This window comes from Procambarus clarkii, chromosome 25 (genome assembly GCF_040958095.1).
Source record: "Procambarus clarkii isolate CNS0578487 chromosome 25, FALCON_Pclarkii_2.0, whole genome shotgun sequence".
Taxonomy (NCBI): domain Eukaryota; kingdom Metazoa; phylum Arthropoda; class Malacostraca; order Decapoda; family Cambaridae; genus Procambarus; species Procambarus clarkii.
Genome location: NC_091174.1, coordinates 6764213 through 6783604, shown reverse-complemented (window position 1 = coordinate 6783604; position 19392 = coordinate 6764213). Strand labels below are relative to the sequence as shown.

At 43.4% G+C, this 19392-nt stretch overlaps 1 protein-coding gene across 3 annotated transcripts in view; it reads left to right on the top strand.

Moving 5' to 3' along the window:
• The first annotated feature begins 7529 nt into the window (after positions 1 to 7529).
• Positions 7530 to 19392, top strand: part of LOC123756359 (adhesion G protein-coupled receptor L2) — a 36373-nt gene continuing 24510 nt past the window's right edge. For 2 of the 3 annotated variants that reach the window (XM_069331237.1, XM_045739445.2), the window contains exon 1: positions 17353 to 18534. In XM_069331237.1, the coding sequence (XP_069187338.1) occupies positions 17754 to 18534 (781 nt within the window). In that variant the 5' untranslated portion in view covers positions 17353 to 17753. Of the gene's footprint in view, positions 7662 to 17352; positions 18535 to 19392 lie in introns of those variants that run through there. The other variant, XM_045739446.2, reaches the window with a different exon arrangement.

Below are 19392 nucleotides of genomic sequence, written 5' to 3'. Positions count from 1 at the left end.
TTTTGTTTCTCTTTCGATATATTATAGTCCTCAGGATACTCTCTGGAGAACCCCTTCCTCCCAATATTAAGCAGTTGTCACGGATTGTATTGTATAGACCGTGGCATTGATCATTTGTTTATGTATTGCACTGTCATTCATTCTTAGAGCTCGACTTTTCTTTGTCGAGCATACACACTAGATTATCTGTTAGAGTATGTGTGTGTGTGTATGTGTGAGAGAGAGCGCTCGCTCGCGCAGTAGAGCTAGACATTCGCAGCTAACATAACGTTTCCTGAGAACCAGCAGCCACACATGTGTCTCTGAGAGTTCAGGGACAACGCTTATCCAGCTTAAGTGATGTTCACAGTGTCTGGTGACGCCACGTCCCCCTTCCTGTAGGTGTGTTGGAGCCTGGTAACGCTACGCTTCCCCAAACCACCGTAGGAGGCGTGGTAAGCTTATTGACGCCACGCCCCCCTCCTCCCCCTGTAGGAGGCGTGGTGGAGCCTGGTGACGCCACGCCCCTTCCCCCACTCCCAGCTTGAAGGCCACGCGAGTCCACAAGTCGTCACTGTCTTGCTGTGTATCGATTTGGTTCATTAAATTTTCACAGACAGACCGCCTCTCACAAGCCCTGATCCCATGGCGATATCTGGCACAGTTTCCCCTGCTGAGACCTTCTTCGCCCTCTTCTTAGCTCTCTTTTTTACCGCCTCTTGCTTTCTACTTACTTCTGCCTTGACCCTCTCTTCTTACCTCTGGCACATTGCCCCTCGCTCTCTTCTTTCCCACCTGTCCAGACCCTCTCTTTATTGTCTCTTCCAAGCTGAATAGGTTTATTTATATTTTTTATACATTCGTTCGTTTAAGATTATTAGTAACTTTCAGTACTAAACAGCGATGACTGATGTTGGTTTGTGGTTGGAAAGTCGAGGATTGGGTTTATGAGGATTGTGGTGGTTGTATTGTGTCGCATATATTGGGGATGGTTGTGTGGTTTCAATGGCTGAATAAAGTGTGTGTGTGTGTGTGTGTGTGTGTGTGTGTGTGTGTGTGTGTGTGTGTGTGTGTGTGTGTGTGTGTGTATGTGTGTGTGTGTGTGTGTGTGTGTGTACACCAGCAACAAGTGACGGCCCCTTCCCTCGCTGTCACCGCCTAGCAACATATAACATTCAGGTTCACACGTGCGTGACCCAGTTACCAATACTGACCTACAAGGTGGCTACGCTGGGCAAAGGTTACCTCTAGCCTACCACAGTTTGACTTTGTGCTTCGCTAGACTGGGTCTCGTGCCGTGGAAGCGTAAGCATCATTGAATTTTGTATATACGGGCCCTATAAACCTCCCTATTCCCGTAAGGTATTATTATTATTGCGTTCTTTCGTTTTGATCACCCCTCTGTGTAGACCGCTAATTGTGCTTGCGAGTGGTTGAGCTTCAGCTCTGCTCCTCTGGTGATACTGGAGGTTTTATCTGCTCTTAGCTCCTTCTTCAGTGTCAGGGCGTGGTCTCAAATTCATGCTATCCCAGTCGCCTTCTCGCTTCCTGCCCAATTCATCTTTGCAATTTTCCTCATTGATACATCACGTTCATGTGATTTCGTTGTGCATATTTGCGTTTGTCACCAATGAATTCCAGTAACTTCTCGTAAGCTACAAACTACCCCCTGCAGCTTATCCAGGGCCTACTGCATCTATTAATCATTATTTGTTCTATCTCTTTTAATCAGTTTTGTATTCAAAAAATTATTCAAACATTTCAGCCTTCTCAGTCAGGTCAGTAATATATTCATGGTACCGTATAGGCCGCAGTACTATATCTTGTGGTTCCCCCCTTTGTGTAGGGAGGAAGGATTGAGGTTTGGTTTAAAGCTAGATGCTGGAACAGGCTAGGCTGTTCAACACCATAATTGTCGTGGAACACAAATTACCTACCTTTTTCCAACTAGGTTTCAATTGCTGTTTGATGTACAAAGACGGACATTGAAGGAACGGTTGTCCGCCGGGCCCAGGGTTCGAGAACTATGCATTCTCGCAAAGAAAATGTATATGTTCAGCCAGCTCCAGGAAAGTTATTGTGCATAGCTCAGTATGTTGAGTGCAGTGTGTACTTGCGCGTGAGCTGGCGTGCGTGTGTGTGTGGGTGTGTGTGTTTATGTGTGTGTGTAATCCCCTAGTTATGCTTGCGGGGGTTGAGCTCTTTGAGCTCTCTCTCTGGCTCTTTGGGCCCGCCTCTCAAGCAGGCCCAAAGAGCTGTCAATCAATTACTCTTTTTTTAATACACACACACGAAGCCATCCGTAGCAGCTGTCTAGCTCCCAGGTACCTATTTACTGCTAGGTGAACAGAGGCATTAGAGTGCCCGTTTGTTTCCGTCTCCGCCGGAAATCAAGCCCGGACCCTTAGGACTACGAATCCCGAGCGCGGTCCACTCAGCCATCAGGCCCCTCCTGTATGTGTATGTATTCACCTAGTTGTGCTTGCAAGGGTTGAGCTCTACTCTTTCGGCCCGCCTCTCAACTGTCAATCAACTGTTTCTACTACTACTATTTTCCACACTACACACACACACACACACACACACACACACACACACACACACACACACACACACACACACACACACACACACACACACACACACACACACGCACACACACAGCTCTCATCCTGTAACTACACTTAGGTAATTACACACACACACCAGGAAGCAGCCCGTGACAGTTGACTAACTCCCAGGTACCTATTTACTACTAGGTAACAGGGGCATAGGGTGAAAGAAACTCTGACCATCGTTTCTCGCCGGCGCCCGGGATCGAACCCTGGACCACAGGATCACGTGCCCAGCGTGCTGTCCTCTCGGCCACCTTGTGTGTGTGTGTGTGCGCGCGCGTGCGCGTGTATAGTACCTGTTGACAATTCTCTAGACGAGAGTAAAATCACTATACATGCATAAAGTGTTTTGGTGCGAGCGAGGGAAGGCTCAGCAGAGAGAGAAGCTGTGGAGGAGGGGAACCGTGAAGCTGAGGCCTCGGGGAAGCTTAGTGTTTGTGTTGTGTTTGTAAACAGCTATTCTCTTCTCCGGGGACTTTTAATTGCTTTCGTTTTCTTCGTCTTTTTCTGATGTAGTTGCTGCTGCTCTGCTGGGAGTCGGCTCTAATTTCATTCCTAATTGCTGAGTTCTGACATTTAACAAGAGTAACTTGTCATAATTAACATGGATTAGTAGATGGAGTACCTTCTCGAATATATATCTCTTCGCCTATTCTCCCCCTCCATCCCCCCGATCTCCTTCTCCCCCTCTCCCACGACATCCTCCCACTTTCCCCTCTCCTCCTTCTTGTTGTTTTAGATTCAGCTACTGGGAACAAAACGTTCCAAGTAGCACGGGCTATGGCGAGCCCGTAGTGAATTTACTTGGCACAGGAGCGGGGCTGTCTCCTCCTTGTTGTTATTGTTGTTATAGATTCAGCTACTCGAAACAAGTTCCAAGTAGTACGGGCTATGGTGAGCCCGTAGTGAACTTACCTGGCACAGGAGCGGTGCTGTGGTCTCTCCGTCTCCTCCTTTATACTTCCTACTCTTATAGTCCCCATCCTCTCTCCCCACTTCCCTTCCCAAGCATCCCCCGTATGCCCGTCACTCCCATCTCCCCCACTCTCTCTCATCCTTCTCCCACTCTCTTTCCTAATCTCCCGTTCTCCCCTACTCCTCCCTCGCCCCATCACGCCAGCTCTCCTCCCTCGCCCCATCACGCCAGCTCTCCTCCCCCTTCCACTTCTCACGCCTCTCCTTCTCCTCCTCCCTCCTCCCCCTTCCTCCTACTCTCCTCACCTCCAAAGGGCTTAGACTGTATGAAGGGTTATAGATTGTATGCATCAAGATGTTGAAAATCTACGTGATGCTGACAAATCCCCAACTCACATGATGGTTAGTCATACAAGGCCGATTGCGAAGCACTGAAACTGCTAAGTAACTCTATGGAAAACACAACCTCTACTTCAGACTTTATGGAAAGTGCATCGTATGACACTCTTATACCCCCTCATGTATCCTCTTCAAAAGTTGGGAGAAGCTAACATCACGTGTATGGCCTCTAACATCGGACAGACATTTTGTATAGATTTAGCCAGGTTATAATTACTGGGACCGACTAAAGAGCCTAAATCTGTACTCCCTTGAGCGCAGGCGGGAGAGATACATAATAATTTACACGTGGAAAATAATTGAGGGGCTGGTCCCAAACCTGCACACAGAAATAACACCACATGAGACCAGGAGGCATGGCAGGATGTGCAGAATACCTTCGTTGAAAAGCAGAGGTGCAACAGGTACTCTGAGAGAGAACTCTATCAACATCAGAGGCCCGAGACTGTTCAACACGCTTCCACTACACATAAGGGGCATAACTGGCAAGCCCCTCACAGTGTTCAAGAGAGAACTGGATAAGCACCTCCAAAGGATACCTGATCAACCAGGCTGTGTCTCATACGTCAGGCTGCGAGCAGCCGCGTCTAACAGCCTGGTTGATCAGTCCAGCAACCAAGAGGCCTGGTCGACGACCGGGCCGCGGGGACACTAAGCCCCGGAAGCACCTCAAGGTAGGTAGCCTCAAGGTAGGTAGGTTAGTACATATAGTTAGTACATGTCACTGGCCTTAACATATACTGAGTGGGGGGAGAGTAGTGTGGGTCAGGGGGGGGGGGACCTGTGCACTAGGTAAGTGTTGTGCGGTAAATTCGGAAGAACTTTTTCGTTTCTCCCCTCCTTCCTCTTCCTTTTCTTTCTCTTTTCCTCCATTTCTCCCTATTCTTCTTCTTCTTTTTCACCTTCCTCTCTCTTTCACTCTTGCCTCTTTCAAATTCTTCATCGCTTTCCCTCTTCTTCTCTTCAGCTATTTTCTTCCTTGTTCCTCCTCTTCCATTTCTCTCTTATTCCTCTTCCCCTTGCTTGTTCTTCCTCTCCTTCCTTCTCTTTTTCCTCCTCCCCTCCTCCTCCCCTTCCTCTTCTTCCTCCTACCTCTCCTCCTCTCCTTCCTCCTACCTGTCCTCCTCCCCTTCCTCCTACCTGTCCTCTTCTCCTTCCTCCTACCTGTCCTCCTCCCCTTCCTCCTACCTGTCCTCTTCTCCTTCCTCCTACCTGTCCTCCTCTCCTTCCTCCTACCTGTCCTCTTCTCCTTCCTCCTACCTGTCCTCCTCTCCTTCCTCCTACCTGTCCTCTTCTCCTTCCTCCTACCTGTCCTCCTCTCCTTCCTCCTACCTGTCCTCTTCTCCTTCCTCCTACCTGTCCTCCTCTCCTTCCTCCTACCTGTCCTCCTCCCCTTCCTCCATACGGGCAGAAACAACACCGGCTTAGCTCAGTAAACAGAGCCGGCGCACGCTCACTTCCGGGTCCCAGATAAGAGAACTGACTCTTTAAAATGCTTCAGCCGGCGCCTGCCTCGGCACGGGTTAATTGACCACTCCTTTCCCACCAGAAGTGACGGGTTTTGTACGGCAAGAATGACGGAATTAATACGGAAAGAATGACGGAATTAATACGGAAAGAATGGCGGAATTAATACAGCAAGAATTACCGAATTAATACGGCTCTACTGATGGATTTAATATGGTGATACTGGTGGATTTATTATGACTAAAAAGGCTGATTTAATGTGGTTAAAATGGCAGAGCTAATACGACAAAATAGCGAATTTAATACGGAAATAAGTGTGGACAGTTATTATGGCAAGAATGACGTATTAAATACGGCAACTGAACGGAATTATTAAGGATGACAGATGTAACGCGGCAGAAGTGGCAACTTTAAGTAGGCAAAACTGACGGAATTGACTGGTATAAATACGGTTCAAAATATACGGTAAAACATTGACAAATCTCTCTCTTTAAATAAGACTAGGGTTCATAAGGGCTGTCAAATGACGTACCTAGTGAAACTGCAAGCAAGAGCTGTTATCCTACCTCAGCTTATCCGAAGCCTGCTCCTAGAGACTCATTTATTTCGTGAGAATGTACTTTGGAACTGTCACATAGGGATCTATCGTAAAGGAATTATCATGTAAGGAACCTTATATGATAGACTCTATCAGAAATAGACTGTCTTTCTCGCTATGCGTTGTTGTGAACATTTCAGAGGGGTTATTTTGAGTTGCGGAGACTGGCGGGCAGGTATTTAAAGTCTTCAGCACAGGATGGGTTTCTTGTGCTACTAAAAGCGTATACTCTCGAAAATCGTGTGGTCATGCACTCGAGCTCGCCTCGTTACACACACACACACACACACACACACACACACACACACACACACACACACACGAGCCGGTGGCTGAGTGGACAGCACGCTGAACGCGTGATCCTGTGATCCTGGGTTCAATTCCCGGCGCTGGTGAGAAACAATAGACAGAGTTTCTTTCACCCTGATGCACCTGTTACCTAGCAGTAATTAGGGACCTGGGAGTTATACAGCTGCTACGGGCTTCTTCCTGGGTGTGTGTGTGTGTGGTGGAGGGGGAGGGGAATAGTTAGTAGTTAGTAACAGTTTTTTGATTGACAATTGAGAGGCGGGCCGAAAGAGCAGACCTCAACCCCCGCAAGCACAACTAGGTGAATACAACTAGGTGAACACACACACACATAAACACTCACTCTCACTCACTCTTTACAAGTTCTTGAGTATACATAGTGCCTTCAAACTCTCACTTTCGCATACGCATGCATGCACAAGATACTCCGGGGCTTTTGACAAGGAAGCAAGCCACTCCCTCCAGTGGTTAGTCCTTTACCCCCTCCGTGCCTTAGTCGGTACTGCACCTCCCGGCCCTCACTAGTTCAGCCCGCCCTCATAAAAAATGTCATAGCATAATCCTTAATATAATGTTGCCGATTATTTGTATTTGTAGTACGTGGGAGGCTTGTTAATTCAGCCGCAAAATCCCCCCCTGTTTATGGATGGGAAAACGGTTTACACAAAACTCACAACTGATGACGTTCGAACATTTCTCGAATAGTGTTTCGCTGTCTATTTCTGTTCGAATGGCAACTCTGACAACCAGCCCGTCCTCCAAACAAAAACCCAAAAGTTATTCCATGCACCCGCCAAACCCCCTGTTTATGAATGGAAAAATGGTTTACACACGACTCGCAACTGATGACATTCGAACATTTCCGGAACAAGTGCTTCAGTGACGAATTTTGTTCGAACCAGAACGCTATAAATGCTTCACCCACGTACTACAAATACAAATAATCGCAAACAGAACCTAAATGCCTAACCTAACCTATATCTACATATGTACAATATGCCAATATATTATAATATTAATTTATATTTGAGAAAAACCATGTTTTGAATGAACAGCATGTAAAAATTTATGAATGCGTCTGTGAGATCGAACACTGGATGGATTGGACTTGATTCGAGGACGGGTTGGCTGAAAATGCTTCGTCAACTTATCACAAATCATTGCCAGCAGATCCTAAGACACTAAACCTAACCTACCTCTAATTAAACATAAAATTCGAATACATTGTAATATTCATTAATATTTACGAAAAATCTTATATTGAATATTAATTAAAATAGATAATTGAGTCTTTAAATATCAGCAGCCGCCCTGAGGAGCCAAACACGAGGACCAGTTGTCAATACTCCTCATACCATAGGAACGGCTGTCCTGTGTTTGTAAGTAAGAGTTCTCCTAATATATCTTACTCTGACGATCCTTCCATTTGTTTTAAATACATTCAATCACATCTATATATATACACCTTTTCTTTCATCTTGCCAATTCGATAGATACAGGATTTTTGAGTAGTTGCCATAGCCGTATGTTTAGATAAAAGGCAGGCGTTCTGGCCGAATGACCTCTCGTAGGTCTCTAGCGGTAAAGCCCAACCAAATATTTAGATGGGGAGCGAGTGCTGTGGACAAGATGGACAAAGAATTGAGGTAAACACTATAGTAGCTGAATTAATTATAAAGTGATGGGTGTTAAACAACCGCCAACTGAAGTCTTAACCCAGGTGTTCAGCCATTAAGGAGAGTACTTAGGAAAGATAATTGGGTAAGCAGACTTTAGATGTATTTCTGCCACTGACGTTACTTTAGGAGCTAAAGCCAGTGGTAGGGACTGTTTGTCTGTGGATAAGGCCGCTCGTGGACAGTGTCTCGGTGGATAAGGCCGATGTGACAGTATGCCACAAGTGTTGCCTGCTGTGTGTGTGTGTGTGTGTGTGTGTGTCCACACAATTATGCTCTGCATAACCTATCACACAGAATAGGGTCACAGCACATTGCTGTGTATACCTAAGCTTGTTCATAAAAAAGTCGTTCCCGTTTTTCTTATTACTCTTCATTGCCTTATGTTTATTTCATTTTCTTAACACTTCCCCGTATATCTCCATTCTTCTTCTAACTCAAAATCATTCATTTGTTCCACTTTTTTTTTTCCTCCCTAACACCCATCATTGACACCGTCACTCTTGTCTGGGAATTACCAGAGCGGCAAACTTAATTACCAGACGAGTCTAATTGCGTTGTGTGACACTGATGGGACCCCTGTACATAACGCTAATTGCGCTCGCAGCCGCCAGAGGGACATGGAGATTATATGCAGAGAGAAATCGTGATGAAAAAAATAAGTGGATTGTCGATAATGGAATGATGAATGTGAGAGTCGGGGAGGGGGGGTTGAGGGGGGGGGGAGGGTTTAAGAAAATGAGAAGATGACTATTTTAATGCTGACAAGGTCAGATTTTTTTTAAGTTTTTGGAAATTTATTTAGTTATTCTAACAGTTGCCTTTTTTTTTAGTTTTTACTTTTTTAATTTCGGATTTTATTTTATTTTATGTATTCTTTATTTTTTTTAACTTATTTGTATCTGTGTCAAGCTGCGCGGAATGTCCAGCTTGACCTTCGTCAGCCGGTATGCGTGTCTGAGCGATATATTGTGGGAAGGAGATAAGCGTCATTTATCAAAACTGAAAACGACGAAAGATTAAACGCGGAAGAAATCTTGGCAAAAGATCATTCATAACAAATGGAAGCAAACGAGACGCTGTGATGAGTGGTCTACGTTCTTGACTCATAATCGACTATCCTGTATCGATCCCCGGGAGGGACAGAAATGGTTACGCATGTTTCCTTTCACCAACAGTAAACAGGTGGCCGGGAGTTGAGAAACTGTTGTGGGTGGCATCCTGGGAAAGGTCAGTAGTTTGACCGTCAGGGGAAGAATGGGGGGGGGACCTCGATCCAGGGACAGGCTTCCTGTCCACGACAATGGGATATTTTGTATGCAAATAACCCAAAAAGTCAAGGTCGGTAGTTCTACTTCTCATGTGGGCTTAACCAGCGAGTTATTGGTTCTATGACAGGGGTCTGAAATTTTCTTGATCAAATATTGTCCCATTTTCGTCCCAAAACTAGGATCAAATCCCCTCAAAAGTCCATATTTAGTGTTCACTCCTCTCTGGGACTTTTCGGACGTATCGTTTTCTATGATGCAAGTTTACCGCTTAAAGGACACACTATTTAGTTTTTTCATGGAAGGTTCAGGTGACCAATTTATATAAAAGTATATATCTATATTGCTAGATACCACTGTCGGGAACAAGCTTGTTAAGCTCAGAGATCACCTAAGAGGCTATCTGCGCTGTTACCGATCCATTTATTAGTCAAACCCACTCATGCTTAACCTGACCGACCTAGCATCTCGTATTACCCATTACCTTAAGCGCTTTTCTGTGCGCAAAGCTGACCTTACGTGAAATAATTTAATAGGTTATGAGCCGAGAACGCAGACCATTGTGCTAGATATAGTAAAAAAATCAGAGGCAATAATTCTGTAGGTATTATTGCCTAATAAAACCAACGTTCAGAAGTGAGCAGATTCATCAACACTTGTCACATATACACAAATATACCACGTTTATCTGTGTATATACGCAAAGTATAGCGCTGAACATAGTTCAGGACTAAAGTGAAGTATGCTTTCTTGTTGGTGAGAGAGGTGTTGTGGTTGCCTTTACCACTACACATAAGGAACATAACTGGCCGACCCCTCACAGTGTTCAAGAGAGAACTGGATAAGTACTTCCATAGGATACCTGATCAACCAGGCTGTGACTCGTACGTCAGGCTGCGAGCAGCCGCGTCCAACAGCCTGGTTGATCAGTCCGGCAACCAGGAGGCCTGGTCGACGACCGGGCCGCGGGGACGCTAAGCCCCGGAAGCACCTCAAGGTAACCTCAAGGTAACCCTCGGGAGGTTGTGGGGCCCTTATGGCCAACGGCAAACTGTCAAGAAGACGCTCTTTGGGGGGAAGGAAGTTGTTATGCAGCAGAACTGAGCAGAAAAAGATTTAAAGAAAATTGTTTTAACTCGGGAAAGTTAAAGGAATTAAGAAATCTATGATAAAGAAGGAAGCTTGCGTGGGTGGCGCCCAGGTGGTGGGTGGCGCCCAGGTGGTGGGTAGCGCCCAGGTATACAACCATAAGTCAGGATTACACCCGGGAATAATTTGAACCAGCGGGGATGTATGTTCGCTCGTGCAATGGAAGTCCGGATGACAAGTTTACAGTGGTGAAATAGGACGATGTTTATAGAAACGTTTATTCAAACAAACGAGTCGTCATAACCATCGCATTCACCGACTATGCTTATCCAAAGTGTGATCATTCTCTAAAACTCTTATCATAGATTGTTCCATAAGTTGACATCAAAAGCGCCGTTTTATCGAGAAAAAAATTATTGTAGTTCTCTGAGTAAGCCTTGGGTGGTTGCTGGATTTTGGTACTGCAGGTAATTATTTGTATTTACAATAAGTGAAGCATTTAGAGGCGCGCTCCGACCACAGGAAGTGAACCTGTGTTCACTTCCTGTGAACACAGGAAGTTTCAGAAGTTGTTTGTCTTGCTGTTTGTCTTGCTGTTTGTCTTGCTGTTTGTCTTGCTGTTTGTCTTGCTGTTTGTCTTGCTGTTTGAGAAGTTAGAAGGTAATGGGTAGAGTCCCAGCAGTCGGGTGTAAATCATTTTTTTATTCCTTAACAGGGTGGTGGCTGCTGGGTTAACATTTATCTAATGTTTTGATGATGGATTGATATATCAAACAGGTTCCGTGGATTTACGATGTATTTAAAACAAGTCTTTTCTAGTCTTGAAAAAGTCAGCATTTTGTAAATCTGTGTTTGAAGTAGTGACGGTGTGCTTCAGTCATTTCCAGTCTGCACTGTTAACAATCACTGGCCTAAACAATTACGTGACTCATACGTCAGGCTGCGAGCAGCCGCGTCCAATAGCCTGGTTGAGCAGTCCAGCAACGAGGAGGCCTGGTTGACAACTGGGCCGCGGGGTCGCTAAGCCCCGAAATCACCTCAAGGTAACCTCAAGATAAGATACGCCAACATCACCAAAATACATCCACATATAAAGGATTTGATCAGGGGCATATGCATGACGGGTTAACTAAAGGATTGTCTTTTATAAATTTATGTAAAGTCATTCAGAATCTTGTATGTCGCACATGTCAAACCAATCTTGGAATATGCGGCTCCAGTGTAGATTCCATATCTAAGCACAAGACGAAGTTGGACAAAAAGTTCATAGATCTGCCACCAGACTAGTCAGAGGACTGTGAGGTAAGAGTTACAAGGAAAAGCATGAATATAACATTGCGTCGCAGGAAGACAGAATAAAATTGGGGAGACTTGATTACCAAATACAAAATTCTCAGGTAAATTGATAGGATAGATAAAGACAGACTACTTAACACTGGTAATACTCTCACAAAGGGACACGGGTGAAAACTGGGAGCCCAAATGAACCAGACACACATTAGGAAAAATATAGTGTCGGAGTAGTTAACAAATAGAATGCATTAGGAAATTAAGTGGTGGAGGAGGCAGATTTCATTCACGGTTCCAAATGTAAATATTCCCGGAAACCTGTACACTAGTTAATTTAAAGTTTAGTAGCAGGACCAAAGAACCGAAACTAAATTCCCACAAGCACAATCAGGCGAGAACATTGAACTTTTTCAAGACCTAACTATGGATATAAAATATACATAGTGACATTAACGACAGTGATGGTATGTGTTGTCTTTGGGTAGAGGATGGATTGGTTGGTGTGAATTATGGAGGGAATCATAGCTTTCGTGCATAAAAGAACGATTACTATCGTTTCATCGTTGTCACTTTGTTGTATTAAAGTTAAACGACTTTTGAAAAGACGACGAATTACAGAGTGACTGAAAGTAAATTCAATTTCATCAACATAATTCGCGCTGAGGTCGATGGAAATTTCCCCCTGTCACGTTCTGAGGACTCGCCAGGGATTAGCCGACCTCAGCGCGTCTTTCCCCCGCCCCCCAACCTCAGTGTCTCGTGCACAACTTGTGAGATCTCGTGGAGATGGAGAAACATTCTGTTCCTGTCGTATTATCCACGATATTGTGAGTGTATGGTATTTGAGGGCAGGGGGAGTGGCTCTCCGCCAGGCACCATGGTGGTACTCCTGGCGGGGTTTTAGAAGTCTTAGTCTAACGGCTCGTGTATTTCAGGCCCAAGTTCAAATCTCAAACGATCGCAGGGGAGGGGGGGGGGGAAGGAACATGAATGTATATTATTTGAACTCTATATCATAAAGGACTCGGCTTGGAAATATTTGATGCAAGGTCATGGTTTAATACCGTCTATTCCTAAATATTCGTATAACATTTAGCAATTTTGAGTTGACTATATATATTGCATCATGGCATTGAACAAGATTAACAGAGCGGCCAAGCTTCTAGCATTACTCTATTTTTAAGAAAGGGCAAAGGTTTTAACACGCCTAATAATAAACTCTGCGTGTGTAATATTAGCAAAAATACGTAGAAGCTATTTTAATCAGTCCTGTAAATGACGGGCTCGAGTTCAAGTAAGTTTATTGAGATGATACACATCCCAAAAGAATAGTATCTTACGCTATTTCTATCATCCTCACAGACTAACTCGTTCACTTCTATATTGCATATTTGCTTCCTTCTGTACCATATAACCTTTCATTGTGGACCCTATTAGTTACGGAAATCAACATGGAATTTCATATACGAAACTTGTATATATTCCCCCTAATCATGGCGTCTTAGTTTGCATTTGTAAAACATTTTAAGAGCTTCGAAACACTATGAGGTTGTTTATAACAATGATAGCCTTGCGTTGTGAAGTTTCCAAGCTCCTAAACTGTTTAATAAATGTAAACAAAGCTGCCCTGATTGTTGAAAGATGAACAGGTTTCGAAAATAGAGGTGTAAATGTTTAATGAATCCTGGTCTCGTATGAGACTCTAGATACAATGCAAGGATAAACTCTGCAGCCTGGTCGACAAGTCACAAGTCCGTATGATCAAATATTCACTGGAACACAGTAGTCACATTGCTGTAGCATGTTAGTTAATATACAAGAACAACTTTATATAAACTTTTTAAGGGAAAAGTATAAAGTTGTCTAAACTTTTTAATATAAAAAGTCGTGTTAAAACATCTTGAGGTAAGCACAAGGTTGATATCGCCTGTACTTTGCAAGAGCTTTTAGAGGCTATCTAATTTAAATAAATTTGTATCTGTGTTTTCGTTGGCATTAAGATAACATTTATCAAGGTTTTAATGATGTAGAATCTGGAAAGTTGAAGATTGATTTTCACACCATAATGGTGTTGACTTTACCGAAATAAACCTACAGTATCAGGTACAAGAGTCAGTTCTGATAAACCCAGCAAAAAACACTTGTGCTGGAAGATTATCGGAGGAAACGCATCCAGGGCATTAGATGGTGCGAGGGGGCTTGAATTATGCTTGGAGGAGCGTGGGGGGGGGGAATATTATGCTTGGATGTTGTTGTTGTTTAAGATTCAGCTACTCGGAACAAAAAGCTTCAAGTAGCACGGGCTATAGTGAGCCCGTCCTCCAAACAAAGATCCAAAAGTGATTCCATGCACCCGCCAAACCCCCTGTTTATGAATGAAAAGCGGTTTACACACGACTCACAACTGCTGACGTTCGAACATATCCGGAACAAGTGCTTCACTGACGAATTTTGTTCGAATCACAACGCTATAAATGCTTCACCCACGTACTAAAAATACAAATAATCGCCAACAGAACCCAAACACCTAACCTAACCTATCCTATGCCTATATATACACAATATGCTAATATATTATAATATTAATTTATACTTGAGAATTCCCGTTTTGAATGAACAGCATGTTAAAATTTATGAATGCGTCTGTGGGGTTGACCGCTGAATGTAATGGACTTGAGTCGAGGACGGGTTGGCTATAGTGAACCCGTATTGGACTTGCCTGACACAGGAGCGGGGCTGTAAGTGTGTATATATGCTTGGAGGAGCGGGGTAGTTTTGTATTATGACTGGAGGAGGGCGAAGAGCAGGTTGTAGGATGAAAGGAATAAGGTTTTCTTCCAGAATATTCTGAGACTTTAATTTCAATATTTTTGGAAAAAATTATCAAAAGCCTGATTTACAGATTAATGGACAATCGCTATTTAAGCGTTATATCAAAGACCTTCATTACAAATTGTAGGTAATGTTTTGAGGCTCGGTAAAGTAGATTAATAAAGATGGAAATCCCTATTCACGCTTTGTTAGCGCTATTTACGAACCATTTCATCAAATAGCATTAATAGGGATGTCCTTTCCAGTGCAAGTTTAACTGTTCTACTTCCTACCCATTATTTTATTTTGAGCTTTTAGTTATAAGATGAATTAGTGGCAAGTTTACGATAACAAGGAAAAGTTAGAAGTTGTGAGTCTTCCAGAGATCTTTAGAAGTCAAGGGAAACAGAGCATGAAGCCAGCGTAGCCCCTCTGGACTACCACACAAGAGACGTTGAAACAGGGAGCTGCTTGTATCTAGCCATGAACACTAACGGCCAAATATGCGTACATAAACGCGCGCACAAATTCATCACGCACACGTACGTACGTGTTGATTTTGTAATTCCAAGAGATAAGCTCAGTGACGTCAACTGATAAGATTGATAAGTATCGAGGGAACAGAAATAAGTTAAATCCCACAAAGCAACGATTGATTCAGTATTAATAAAAGCATTAAAGCTGCAACAGAATTATTATTTTTAACATTAATAAAGATACCGGTAACCTCGACGCCCACATACGCACGTATCTGCGTATGAATTTTGATGAATTAAAGAGGCAGGTGGGACCCTGGAGAATGGGATACGCCTTAACCAGTTGAGCGTAGGTCATGAGGCGGGACACAGGAGCTGAAGCTCCTCGATTCATCACGAGGTGATGATTTGGTGTCATCTTGCGAAACCTGTATATTTCAGGTTAAATTTCGAACGCAAATATGCGCTTTGACCGTAAGCTAATGCTAACCAACATATATTTGCCTATATTTAGTTGGTAGGCTAAATTTTCGAGAGGGTATCTTAAGTGTGTGCGAGTGTTAAAAAAATATAGGTTTAGGCGTAGTTTCTTATATTTGTTATAGTTTGGTATGATCAGAGGAAACAATGGTTTAAAGAAGTGGAGAAAGTGAAAATAGACACTACAAAAGAACATGTAAGTGACCCGCATTCGCTCACTCATTAACACTCTCTCACTCACATTCTCTGACCTACATTCACTTATTCTCACGCTCATACAATCTGCCTCTCTCTGTGCGGAAGCGGAGTAAACTATCAAGCAAAAATAAACCGCATGTATAACTAAACATATGAATACTAATAATAATAATAATTTATGAAACTGCATTTTGATACGTATTTTCCACTAATCATGTAAGAAATATACATTATATAGCCACAAATACGAAGAGCGTGTCGCCCAAGTGGCTCAGTCAATGTGAGATAACGTTATCATGCCATGCTCGATCATCTTCGACTCTTCCTTCATCTCTACCCCCTCCCCCTCCCTCCCAGCACTACCCTTCCCTTCACCCCTCCCTCCCCAGGTCTACCCTTCCCTTCACCCTCCCCCTGCCTCTCCTATTAAACAATCAAACTACTAAATTGGCTTGCCTAACAAGAGAATAAATGATCTAAATCCTCCCAAGCACGCTGTCAGACCATAATAAATTCCACAAGCGTTGCAAGTTGGCATTATTTTTTACTGTTAGAAATAACTAGGAGTGTGTTATCTAGCTTGTCAAGGGCTCGGTTCCGAAGCATGTAGTGCTCGGTGCTACTAGCCAAGGATTCGTTTCCAGTGCTTGTTATGCTCGTAACTGGTCCTGTGGTTTAGTTCCGGAACTTGTGATGCTTAATGCTAGCCAAGAGTTCTTTTCGGGGTTTGTGATGCTCTGTGCTTCTTCTCTGTGGAAGACCAGGGCTCAAGATCCACAAGATTCGTCTGTTGTAAAACAGTCGTTTCTCACAGTCTCCTCACAGTCGAACAGCTTGATTTTGATTGTTGCCGCTGGAGGCGGCTAGTTTATTGTGCACCCCATACCCATCCTGTGAGCGGTAGCGTAAAAAGCATTGCAGAGGGCACAAAAGGTCTTTATCAGACCTCATCTTAGATTATTACATAAACAATTTCATCTATCCTTCACACCATATAGTTACAATGTCAGCTAGTTACAGAGGAAGTGCTATTTCAAGAGTTATATATTTATAGTAAGTCATTATACATTAATGGTAGGTCTTATTGCTAATACATAATAGTTTGACCAATGGAGATAGTCATAGGGGTAGCTTCTGTTTATTATTAGTCTTCACAATACACTACTTGTTTCTTTATCTCATATGTCGTTTATCTACTGGAAGCGAAATGTGCTGAATTCCTTGCACTGTATCGAACACCTTGCTTCTGACCACCCGGTGAGGAGCTAAATTTACTCTGTGGGAATTAGCACGTCGTCACCGTCAAGAGACGAATGGCATTAAGGCTTTTCTCCTAAGCTCTGAAGCATATGAAGATTATTTTTAAATAAATTATTATATTTTTCCATTATTTTTGTGGGATTATTGAGAAGTTTTCTTGTCCTTGCCTGTCATGTTAGGCTTTATTATTATTATAGTAATTTTTATCTCGATACCATGGATCGAGCACTAGTCTCTGGTATTCCCCTTAAGGTAAAGGAATATTTGTGAGCAAGTGATAACACATTACTTATCGAAGATTGCATTAGTTGCCAGGTACTTTTCTTGTAAACAAATTATTTTGCTCGTTTTTTTTTTTTTTAAGTCGCTACGAAAGAGAGACTCGGCTTACATCCACATCCCTGTAATCGGACAAGAGCGTGATTTTTATTGTTGGTTTTAATTATGAAGGTAAACATTTTAAAGTGGAAGGAAAGTCAACTCTGTGACTTGGTAACATACTGAGGTTCCCAGTGTGAAACCGACCACCAGTCACCCGTTGTCTTGGAAGGGGTGAGGTTCACGGAAGGACATTTCTTTTAACTTCCACTGGTTTATCCTCTCACAGTGCCATTAGCTTCGTATAAAGTGTACGAAACGTAATGAGAGAGAGAAACTGCAGACTGGCATGTTTCTTTGTAAAGTAACTAATTTGCCGATTTACAAATCTGTGTTAAAGGCAATTTTAATATGAAAATAACGCAGAATAAGTGCAGCTCTGTTTGCCCTGCTCCAGTTCGAGCACCTGTGCTGTCAAACTATTAGTCACTCGTTGCATCATGGCTCTCTTAAAGCAGAAGACTCCCTGACACGCCCAACACCTCGACCTTCTGAAGCCAGAAGTCTGCGCGCTTGAACCACAAGCCAAGGGACTTAAAAGCACGATGAAAGTGACTTACGAACTGTTGCTTTTGTGGGTTGCGGTAGTGTCCTTGTGGTCGTCCTTTTCCTACACCACTGCCGCCATCAACCACCACATAAAAGACCACCCTATACGCTACTTTACAGAGAGGGCGCTGCCCTCTACGAGAGAATCCAATTCTGATAATAATGTTCGCGGTGAATTTGCCTACAATAAGATATGGATTAGCAAACCTGATCGTAGAGGTCTCTGGAAGAGGCAGATCAATAACAAGGGATCGTGGAGGAGACCTGAACACGGTAGAGATTGGACGAGAATTAACATAACGTCACCGTGGGACCTAAACAAGAGAAGCGCAAGTCAGACCAGCTTTTCAGCGCTGAAACTTGTTACATCTAATAAGGACCTTGCGTCTCCACTCTTTGGCATTCGGGATTTTATTGTTGATTCTAAAATCCCTATAGAAGTCTCTACAAAAGGTTCTGAATCATCTCCAACAGTCTCTGAAGCCTATGACATGGACACTAACTCCCTTTCAATAGGCTCCAAATCATCGGAGATTAATAGCAGAGCACTCGAGAATCTGTCTCAAGGCCAGGGAGAAGCTTCAATTCACTTGAGTCAACCAAACAGCAACGTTCGTTCAGCAGCCACAGATACCAAACGTCCAGTGGCGCAGGTCTTGTCTGCCGGGACTTCAGCTACGATGGCCAAGTCTCCCTACGTCAACTCCAACCTCCGTTGTTTTTGTCCCAACAAAATCTGCTACAACTTCGAAATTGGAAGCTCGTACCTAGTTCGCGGTAAGTTACAGAGAAGTCCTTGTAACTCATAATAGCTGTAATACCGAAATGGGTCGTGGTTGTGTTTTTGGTTGAGCATACAGGCGATATTTCAGCAGCTTAAAAAAAAAAGTACTCTCTCTTGCAGTGTACCAGGGCGTCCGTGTGTGTGGCCACACTCTAGCAGTGTACCGTTATCTTATATGGCTTATAGTTGTTATAAAAAGGAAGCCTATTAAGCTTGTTGGGGTTTTTCCCGGGCAACTACTGACTTTCCCCAAGAGTACCACCCACAACAGTGGACTAACTCCCGGATATCCATTTACTGCTGAAGGCTCCAGGTGTTGGGGAAACTAACCAAAACGTCTTGCCTTGCCTAGAAACTCAACTCTGGTGCAATAAAATTTGATGTACTCTATCATTTACATTTTTATTTGTAAATAATATAATCAAAATGTCAAACACTGATAGGATATACAGCTTCCTCACTCGTCAGCCCTCGGCTCCCTTCCCTTCCATCGTTATCAGGAGTAAGTGCCAAGCCACTACGGCTATATAGCACTTGGAAGGGATCAGGATAAGGATTTGGGATGGGATGGGGGAGGAAGGAAGCGTCTTAACTCGCTAGAAGTGAGGCGTAATATCTTATTAAAGCATTAAGATCATGACGAAATATTTAATTCGAGAAAAAAAAATTTGGGTGTTGGCTTACGAAACCTGTTCAACTTTCCCTAATTAAAGAAGGTAGTTTGTATTTATGAAAACAGTTTGAGCACTGAAGAGCTACGAGGATGTCTATGACAATAACAATGGTAGGTAGAGAGCGACCTTATAGCTTTCCCAAGCTCGTAAGCTGTTTAATAAATAAATAAGGCTTTC